Below are 11,149 nucleotides of genomic sequence, written 5' to 3' on the forward strand. Positions count from 1 at the left end.
TTGAATTAATTGTTTAAGATTTCGAAGAGATATTTGGAATCGAAAAACTAATAATAATAACAAAACTTAATATTATTGACGCCAGAATATATTCTTGGACGCAATTCGTTTCATGACTTATCTCACAATTTTCATCATCCATAAACTAATATATTATATATGTACCTAGGAAGACAAATCATCAAATTAATGAGAATAATGATCACATGGTTTAACATTATTCATCTGAATTTTCTGGCTGCGGTGCTTCGTTTAAATCGGGTTTCAACGAACCACCACGGCGAGAAACGTTGAGTCCAGAAGAAGGTACACAACCAGTTTCTATAGCATCAACTCTTGCCCCAACTTCAGTAGCTCTTTTACGTATCCAAGCAGAAGACATATTATCATGATGAATAAGTAATTGATTATTGTGTTCATCAATTACAAATTCAGGAAAATTAAGTCTAGCCGAAGGACCTCTTAGATAATAAACAGCCGTATCATAAGCTCTTGCAGCAGCAACTGGAGTTGAATACGAACCAAGCCAAATCCTTGTTCTTTTATTTGGTTCTCTAATTTCTGCAACCCATTTCCCCCATTTTCTCATCCTTATTCCTCTATAACGTTTCTCTCTTTCTCTTGTACTAGCTACCTTTTGCAACGATGAATCTGAAGAGCAACACAATCCTTCCATCGTCCCCCCTCTGGTTTTTGGGTTTCTTCTCGTTTATTGATTCTCTTTTCTTTGAATATGAAAACAAAAGATGAGCAGTGAGCAATATTTATCTCTGTTGTGTCTGTGTGTTTCTATCTTCTTTTATATGAAGATAACCAGCCAGCACGAAGACGAACCCTCTTTTTCATCTCTCGGATTCTCTTCTACTGTTTCTCTCTCTTTTCTCTCTCTTGTCTGTTATTTAGGGTCGGCCACTGTGATGATGGTTTAAGAAAATTTCAAACTGTCGTACCTAATTTATCTGACGCTTCAATCATACAACAAAACGTGTACTAGTTAGGATGATGTGATCATAGTGTCGTAAAGTAAATGGTGAGGCTTGATGGAGTTTCGATTGGCTCAGTTGTAGTGAATAAGGTCTTCTTTTATAAAAACCCTAAATTCGCCGACATTAGAAGCTTAAAAACCCTTGATCGAAGGTTTCGTCGATCACAACGATGTTTTACTGTTTTTTTAGTGAGTGCGACTTTGTGTGCACCCCTTTTAACGGGGTGTTCATTCCTTATTTTCTGATTGGATGGGTTTCTAACCGGATTTGGTATGAGACGCGTGCACTCCGGTAAGTGGGGTGCACAAAGTCGTGATTTTTGCTTGTCGGCTTTGGTAATCTCTGATTAATTAGAAAGCACCACTTGTCGACCAACAATGTTAGAGGAATCCAACTTATGGGGCTAGGACTTCTTTATGTTTACTGTTAGTACATCAAGAAGATGGACTTTATTTTAATGGATTTTTCTAATACCAACTATTTCATTACATTTATGCTCTATTTGTTCTTTTTTCTCCCATGGTATGAAGGGATATCAAATTTTAAACGAATTTTAATGGTGCTTGTAGGAGTGAAATATCGCACATGTTAGTAAGCATGCAAAGTGAAGACTATATAACTTAAACGAGGAAGATCGCAGACAACAAGGTTGAGATGACGCACTAGATGATGTCAGCAAAGTCACGAGTAAAGTGTGAAGATCTATGCGAAGTATAGTATGTGCGAGAACGAGTGAGTGTACATGAACGAGTGTACCGCATAGAGATTTCGAAAATAAAGGATCTATTAGCTGTCATCCACTATGTAAACACCTATATAAAGAGAAAGGCATGAGAGAGAAAGTATAATCAAGAGAGGGGGGACACACACTTTTTAGACACAATTGAAGAGAGACAAAAACAATATTTGTATTATTATTATTATCCCATTCTTCTTCTTTCATCAACCTAGAGCTTCAAATACTCATTAATGGAGTCTCCATGTAATCCATATGTAATTTTAATAATCAAAGTGAACCCTAACCCCATGGATGTAGATCACATTGATCAAACCACGTAAATCTTGTGTCTTATTTTACAATTCTAGCACTTTAATCTTTATTTTGATTGTGATCATAGACTTAGATCTAGAAAATATCATAAGGGCTGTGCTGTGGGATTTCCTGTAACTACATTTTTGGCGCTAGGAACAGGGAGGAGTAAAGGATTTTATCCTACCTGCAACAAATCTTACCAGATCTACAAAATTCAGAAGAAAAAACCAAAGTTCCGGGGAGAAAATGGAAGTTTCAGTTGAAGATTTTCATGCTCAGGAGAAAAAACAAGAGGCAAACCTTAGGAGGAAACAAAGGAATGCGAAGATAAAGATAAGAGGCAGAAGCTGTGATTTCTGTCACAAACAGAAACTCGCACAGATGGTTCAAAGTTGAGCGAACAAGCAATAGGTTGACCGGTTGTCAGCCGTGCAAATATAATTCACTTCCTCACTCAACTAGAAGATAAGAAAGAGTTCGTTCCCACAGAGAGGCTTTTGTTGTTATCAATTTTCAGTTTCTTAGTAACCAAAGGGGGGGTTGTTTTATCTAAATAAACAAAGCAATGAAAGTAAATTAAAAGCAATAAAATAATTGAATAATCAATAAGGAGAAGATATTGGTCATGGGATAGTATCATTCACAAACATGTATTTTCATCAATGATTAGAATTGAAATTTAATCTCTCATCTATTAAAAGTCCTAGGATATCTTGATCGCAAGAGTATCCCGTTTATTTCCCGATTTTATCACAAATAACATTAAAAGATGCTAATGTGAAATCTACCTAGAAAGCAACCTAAAGTGTAAAAGCACAATTAAGTTTAACTCCCTAAGAGCAATAAGTTCTATGAAATAAGACTAATCAATGCGAACAAAATGTGTAAAAGCACTAATTCGTTTTGACAAAGGTTATGATTCATATGTGACTAGTAGGATGTATCACTACAAGCACTACCCACAATTATGCTACTTAAGATCAGGGACAAACAACTTTTTCGTATTGAAAACCCGAATATAGCTCTAGAGATGAAAGCAAATCGGATTGATTCCGGACTCAACCAATCAAACAATCAAATCATATAACAATATAAACCATGAATCATAAACAATAAAGTGTTGAGACAAAACTAATTCATTGAATCAAATAACATGTTGGAAATCAACTTTTATCCCATAACCAATAATTGAGTTTAGTTACTCATAATAATGGAGTTCATCTTAATCATAATCAATAAAATAAATAAAGAAGATGAAAGCAAAGCAAACCCTAGAAGTAGTTTCCTCCAAAGCTCCAAGAAGAATACGTGATATCCCCAAAAGTTGTAGGAGTCTTCCTTTTATAGTCCTTGGTTTCCAAAATTAGGTCTAGTCTCCAAAGTCCATTAGATGAAAATCCGCTTGGCCCAAAAGTCATAAAAACCCGTGTAGAAACTCTTCCAAAAATTCGACGAAAAGTCGCCGGTAGTTGGCCGGAGGGTTGTCGGGAAGTCGCCGGAAAACAACTCAGGTGACCGGCAAAGTCCGCCCGGTCACCGGTCAACGGTCTAACTCAGTCGGGTCAATGATTCGACTCGGTCAAACCACCGAGTCAAACCAGGTCATATGACTCAGATGTATGTGTCAGCTGAGTCAGGGTCTAACTGGGCTGAGTAGGTTTTGGACAAGGCCATTGCAGGCCATCTTGCCAGGCTAACCACTGTTGCATCATCATGGTGCGGCTCACTCAACCCTGATGGCTGTTCCAATATAACACAACTCTGTTGCAAATTCTACCACCAGCTCCAACTCTATTTCTTTGCATCTTCTTCAACAACTCGTAGAACTGCCAAACTCCACCTATGCTCTATCTGCCATTACAGCTCAGCATTATGCAATCAACACAAGCACTCTCCATCACCAACTTCAGTTCACAACAATATCTGCAACTTTACTTCATTAAATCCTCTTTCTCGCCTTCACCAGTCCTCGATCATGCTCTTCCATGTTATTTCTCAGCTGCAGACTCTCTCATTCAAGCCAAACTCAAACCACAACCATTCTTCTCATTAACCAACACCAGCTGAACTGCACCTATGCAGCACCCATTTGCAATCCAAGCAATGAACTGGTAACTAATCACAGATTCCATAATCTTCAACTCAAACAACACTTCCATTTCCCTGCAATTCAGCTCAGCCAATTACTCTGCAGCTCAAATTCATGCCTGCATCATAACTTCAACACACATCTCAACTTCAACCTCTGCACCTTGCACCTGCACCACTTCCACTGCAACTTCACAATCAAACTGTACTCAACCATCTGCTACACAACTCTTCCACAAACCCATTAACTCAATTCTCATCTCTTCACAGCACCACCATCAGCTTCTAAGTCTAGCCTGCCTTGCTCATTTACTTGCAATTCACTTGCAAGACTCATTCTACACAGCCATCACTGCTATCCCTTCTCAGCTTCCATGCTTACCTCAATTCATTCCAATTCAGCTGCACCAGTCCCCTGTCAGACCAACACTTCTTGTAACCCATTTCTCAACAACACCAGACCCTCTTATACTCAGGTCATACTTCAATGCACACAAGCATTACTTCAGATCCATCTGCATCTCATTACAATTCATTGCAGCTCAGCAACTGCATTGCCAGTACCTGTTCCAACTCAACAACACCACTGTATCATCTCTTGCGCTAATGAATCCAATCCATACCCCATGAATCTCATATCAAATCAGCAACAACGCCACAAATTCATATCTGCACCTGCACTGCCTAGCAAACACCAAAGCACCAGTTCCATTTCATTGCTCCTTGTAGCTGCAACATGTCTTTGTGGTCTTCTCCTGTTAAGAGTCCTAAGCATACATCTATGGCAATCAATCAATTGCAACAGTGTGTTGGTTTCAAGCCTCATCAATCACCCACAAATCAAGACGAATCTCATTTAATCTCAAGCATTTGCAGACTCATAACCACCTTGTTCATGGCAACATTCAGTCATATGATCCATTCTTCTTTCTTAGCTGAATAACTCGACCCCAAATTGTAGCAGACCCAAGACAGCATCATCAAACTCTGTTCTTATTTGTTCTTCTCTGACTCAACAGCAAACCCTCATTTCAGAAACCCCATCTTCTATTTCAAACAAACCAGAAACCCTAGTTTCTATATCTTCTCAATCAACATAATCGAACAACAACCTTCTTCTTCATTACCGACGAGAAAGACGAACCCAATACTAATTCTTCCTTCTAAGCTTCATCAATTTCATCTCTCCTGCTACCCATACCATCGTCTCCATCTCAGATCCATAACGAACCTTTCTTTGCCATAACTTCGAACCAAATTCAACAACATTACTCTGAATCTCTACAGCATAATCATTCCTTCCATTTCCGTTTCATCACCAGCAATTCACCATCTCAATCTTCTCGATCTGTTCTCAGCCCCTGAATTCATGGCTGTTGTTCTTTCTCTTTCTTTCAGTTTAAGAGTGCTGAAAATGATTGAGAAGATATCTGATTTATGGTGCAGGAATGGGGCTGGATATAGCCACCCCAACACTTGAGATAAGGGTCACCCTATCTGGCAACCCCTTAACCTTAGCTTGACTGTATTTAGAACTCCTCCAAATAGAGTTTCCCCTTAACCTTGACTGGGCTTCAGATAATGTTCGCCCTGAAATGACATTTATGCCCTTCTACGCTCAATTGCTGCGCAACCTTAGCCTTCTCCAAGTACAACTCGCCTAGTAATTGCATATGAACTGACGCTTTTGCCCTTTTACTCCAATTGGGTGATTTCTTCTTCTTTTTCTCCGTATGACTCCAGAGTACCTAATAACTCAAAAGCAAACATAAGATACATAATTCACAAGAAAAATAGCAAAGAAAGTATAAATACTAGATATAAAATTAGGTGTTTTAGACGCCTATCAGATTCCCCCACACTTAGACTTTGCTAGTCCTCGAGCAAATCAAACAAAAATAATTATAAAACAAAAATACATACAACTCCGTCTCGTCGAGCCTGCGATCACTTTTAGCATAAATAACAAGCCTTTGAACCCCCAGGTGTCCCTAGTGGACGAGTTATAGTCTCGTGAAGGTTTACAAGAGGTTTGCCTACAAAACCTACTTTTCCAACTTACTAGTTCTCCGTAATAATAGCATCCAACGCGATAAAAAGACATAGAAATTCTGCACACTAGCAATAAGAAGTTAGACACATAAATGAACACAATCTCATCCTTAAATGTTGAGAGAGAAGTAACCATTCCTTTTCGAGAGAAAATCAGGTTCGGAGTGATCAAAAGTCTTGACTCTGCCTCACAAGAAAGGGTTTTATGATATTACTCTCAATAAATAGCTCTTTATGGGTCACACATGTGTCCAGGTAGGAATGAAGAGAGAATCCTGCGACACTTTGAATGGTAGGAAGGTCAAAACCCTCCGAAATGTTTTAAAAACCCACATCTTTTATCATTTTGAAAATCATTTTTTTTCTGACGATCTCTTAGAAAGGAAATCAACCACTTAACGAAGGTGGGAATATGCTTACTTACCTCGTTATCCGTTCGGCGTGCAGTTAGCACCACTCTCACAGCATCCATAGAAACGTCTTCGATCCTTGTATTCATTTTCGTCTTCGATCTTCAATACTTGATGTTAATTCTTGAACCTCGTAAAATCTTGACAATATGATTCTTTCCTCGTAGAACCTCGTATAATTCTTGAACCTCGTTGAAAATTTCATGAAAAATTTACAATGCAAATGCAACCACTCCCCCACACTTAAACTTTACATTGTCCTCAATGTAAATTGAATCGTCCAAAGAAAGTCAAGGTGGGAAATCCCATATGATAATGACAAGAAATCAGAAAAATAAAATAAAAATAAAAACAAAACAAGACAAGAAAAACTAAAAACAAAACAAGAAATAAATAAATACAAGACAAGAAATACTCATCTTATGGGTTGCCTCCCATTTAGCGCTTGGTTTAAAGTCGTCAGCCCGACTATCTCCTTGCTTTCTATGCCTCCTCCAGAGGGAGTGCATCCACAAAATTAGCTCCTTCCACCACTTCAGAAGTGAAATTCTGATAATATGGTTTCAACCGGTGCCCATTAACTTTAAGTTCCTTGCCTGTAGCTATGCTACGAATTTCCACTGCACCATGAGAAAACACACTAGTAACAATAAAAGGTCCAATCCAACGTGACCTTAATTTACCCGGAAATAAATGCAAGCGAGAATTAAACAAAAACACTTTCTGCCCAATGCAAAATTGTTTCCTAGAAATCATATTATCATGAAAAGCCTTCGTTTTCTCCTTATAAATGCGTGAGCTTTCAAATGCATCATTGCGAAGCTCCTCTAGCTCTTGGAGTAACTTCCTTTGCTTTCCAGCCCCATCCATCTCCATATTGCATTGCTTAATAGCCCAAAACGCCTTATGCTCAATTTCAACGGGTAAATGACAAGGTTTACCATACACAAGCCTAAAGGGATACATCCCGATAGGTGTCTTATAGGCGGTTCTATAAGCCCACAGAGCATCATTAAGTTGTATGCTCCAATCTTTCCTTGTTGGGTTCACCGTCTTCTTTAGAATGGATTTCACCTCCCGGTTATAAACCTCGGCTTGTCCATTTGTTTGGGGATGATAAGGTGTTGCAATCTTGTGCGACACATTGTACTTCTTCAACAAGCTTTGTAAGATCCTGTTATTGAAGTGAGAACCCCCATCGCTAATTATGGCTCTTGGAATTCCAAACCTTGCAAAGATATTAGCTTGCACAAAATCTGAAACCACTTTAGAATCATTAGTCGGGGTGGCCTTAGCTTCCACCCATTTGGAAACATAATCCACAACAAGTAAGATATAAAAATTCCCATGAGAGTTGACAAAAGGACCCATAAAATCAATACCCCATACATCGAAAACTTCAATAAATTGAATAAAAGTTTGTGGCATTTGATTTCGGGCACCTAGATTGCCTGTTCTTTAGCACCTATCACAAATTGTACAAAATATATATGCATCTTTAAACAAGGTTGGCCAATAGAAACCCTTTCAAGTACCTTGTGAGCGGTTCTCTTACTCCCAAAATGTCCTCCACAAGCATAGGAGTGACAAAAGGACAAGATGGAATTAAACTCGGATTCAGGAACGCACCTTCGTAATACTTGGTCACTACCTTGTTTCCATAAGTATGGATCATCCCATATGTATTGGTTCCCTAACCTCTTAAGTTTTTCCCTCTCAGCACGAGACAAGTTCTTTGGGATTTGTTTAGACACCAAGTAGTTCACAATGTCAGCATACCATGGTTCTCCAAAGGCAATTGAGAATAGTTGCTCATCCGGGAAACTTTCACGCAATGGGATAGCTTCCTTGTCCACAGCAAGACGGCTCAAATGATCCTCAACGGTGTTCTCAATTCCTTTCTTGTCTTTGATTTCAATATCGAACTCTTGCAAAAGTAGAATCCATCGTATGAGCCTCGGTTTTGCCTCTTTTTTCATAAGCAAGTACCTAAGCGCTACATGATCAGAAAAGACAACAACTTTTGTACCAATTAGATAAGAGCGAAACTTTTCCAAAGCAAAAACAATAACTAATAACTCTTTTTCAGTGGTTGTGTAGTTTTGTTGGGCCTCATTTAACGTTCTAGAAGCATAATAAATAGCATGAGGTATCTTCCCCACACGTTTCCCAAGCACCGCACCAACCGCAAAGTCACTTGCATCACACATGATCTCAAAAGGCTTGTTCCAATCCGGTGGTTTAATGATAGGGGCTGAAACCAAAAGTTCTTTCAAACAATTGAATGCCGCCATACACTTTTCATCAAAGTTAAAAACCACATCTTTTTGCAATAAGTTGCAAAGTGGTGATGCTATCTTGGAAAAGTCTTTGATAAACCTATGATAAAAACCTGCATGACCAAGAAAAGAGCGTATGTCCCTCACCGTAGTGGGAGGGGTTAGAGCACGAATAAGGTCTATTTTAGATTTATCGACTTCCAAGCCTTTAGAAGATATTATATGGCCTAAAACTATGCCATGAGTTACCATGAAATGACACTTCTCCCAATTTAGCACAAGATTTGTTTCAACACATCGTTCAAGGATTAATGACAAGTTGTGCAAGCAAAGGTCAAATGAATCACCAAAGACACTAAAGTCATCCATAAACACTTCGATTATGTTTTCAACATATTCTGAGAAGATACTTACCATACACCTTTGAAAGGTAGCTGTAGCATTGCACAAGCCAAAAGGAATCCTTATATAAGCAAAAGTACCGAAAGGACAAGTAAAAGTGGTTCTCTCTTGATCCTCCGGCGCTATCATAATCTGATTGTAACCTGAATAACCATCAAGGAAGCAATAATACGAATGTCCAGCTAAACGTTCAAGCATTTGATCAATAAAAGGCAATGGAAAATGATCCTTCCTAGTGGTGGCATTCAATTTCCTGTAATCAATACAAACCCTCCAACCGGTTTGCACACGAGTTGGGACAAGTTCGTTCTTATCATTCTCCACCACCGTCACACCTGATTTCTTTGGTACTACTTGTACCGGGCTCACCCACTTGCTATCGGATATGGGGTAGATAACACCCACGTCCAAAAGCTTTAGTATCTCCATTTTCACAACTTCCATCATGGGAGGGTTCAAACGACGTTGCGCATCCCTTGTAGGCTTTGCATCGTCCTCCAAACGAATTTTGTGCATACAAACGGCATGGCTTATACCGATATCAGCAATTGTCCATCTTATGGTCGTTTTGTACTTCCTTAGCACCCTTAGAAGTTTTTGCTCCTGTAATTCACTAAGCTTGTTAGAAACAATCACAGGTAAATCTTCCTTATCACCCAAGTGCAAGTACTTTAGGTGATCGGGAAGAGGTTTCAATTCTAACTTTGGAGATTTAACAATGGAAGGTACAAGCTTTTCATCACTGCATGGTAAAGAAATAAAAGAGATATTATGAGTTTCCGGGCATCCTTGTAGTGAATTAAGATCACCAAGGGTTTCCTTGACTTCATTACCACACTCTACAGCATTATCCTTGGATGTAGTCAAAACGGTTTCCAAAGCATCATCACCATTCAATTCAAACACTTGTTGTGCCAATGTATCCATAACATCAATGGAGAAACAAGAGTGGACATCACTAGGATATCTCATCGTCTCGAAAATATTGAAACATATTGTTTCTCCATCAAACTCCATAGTTAGCGTTCCTTTATCCACATCAATAATGGTTTTCTCCGTTTTCATGAAGGGACGCCCAAGTAGCAATGGAATAGACGAGTCCGGTGAGCCTTCATTCATCTCTAACACACAAAAGTCAGCTGAAAATAATAATTGATTAACCTGCACAAGAAAATCCTCAACAATACCCATTGGGTAGACATTAGAACGATCGGCTAATTGCAATACAATTCCATCCTTTTTAAGAGGACCTAACTCAAGTGAATTGTACATAGATGCAGGCATAAAATTAACGGATGCACCTAAATCCAACATAGCTTTTTTAAATGTGGTGTTACCAATTGTGACTGGAATGTCAAAGCTACCGGGATCCTTACATTTCAGTGGGAGTTTGTGTTGTAAGATTGCCGAAGCATTCTCCCCCACACTTAGCACTTCATTATCTTTGAGCCTTCGCTTATTGGTACACAAGTCCTTCAACACTTTCGCATACTTGGGAACTTTCTTGATCGCATCAATGAGTGGTATGTTCACATGAATATTCTTTAAAACGTCTAAAATCTCCTTTTCTAGTTCCGCCTTCTTGGAACTTGCAAATCTGTGAGGGAAAGGTAAAGGAGGAACATAAGTAGAAACCGGAGTTTTAGAGTTAGGAATAGGTACCTCGGGTGTTTGGGGAATTTCATCCCTCTTTTCCTCCAAAATCGGCTCCTTTGGTGTTTCCACCTTGCCCGAATCAGTAACTTCGGGTTGCACAAGTTGTGTACCACTTCTCAACGTAATAGCATTGACACCCTCTTTTGGGTTAATAGGTTGAGAAGGGAGTTTCCTACTATTTTGTGCCTTCAATTTGTTTATATCAACCGCCATGGAGCCCATTTGAGTCTGCAACTCCTTGAT

General features: G+C 39.0%; 1 protein-coding gene across 1 annotated transcript; it reads right to left on the reverse strand.

Moving 5' to 3' along the window:
* Positions 1-885, reverse strand: LOC113346683 (ethylene-responsive transcription factor ERF011-like). The gene has a single exon (XM_026590166.1). It carries the CDS (start codon positions 674-676, stop codon positions 218-220), a length of 459 nt encoding a protein of 152 aa, XP_026445951.1. The 5' UTR covers positions 677-885; the 3' UTR covers positions 1-217.
* Between the last annotated feature and the right edge of the window lie 10,264 nt (positions 886-11,149).

Source organism: Papaver somniferum, chromosome 2, assembly GCF_003573695.1.
Source record: "Papaver somniferum cultivar HN1 chromosome 2, ASM357369v1, whole genome shotgun sequence".
Taxonomy (NCBI): Eukaryota; Viridiplantae; Streptophyta; class Magnoliopsida; order Ranunculales; family Papaveraceae; genus Papaver; species Papaver somniferum.

Coding starts and splice junctions, on each gene's coding strand:
- LOC113346683 (XM_026590166.1), bottom strand. CDS start 676: ATGGAAGGATTGTGTTGCTCTTCAGATTCATCGTTGCAAAAGGTAGCT.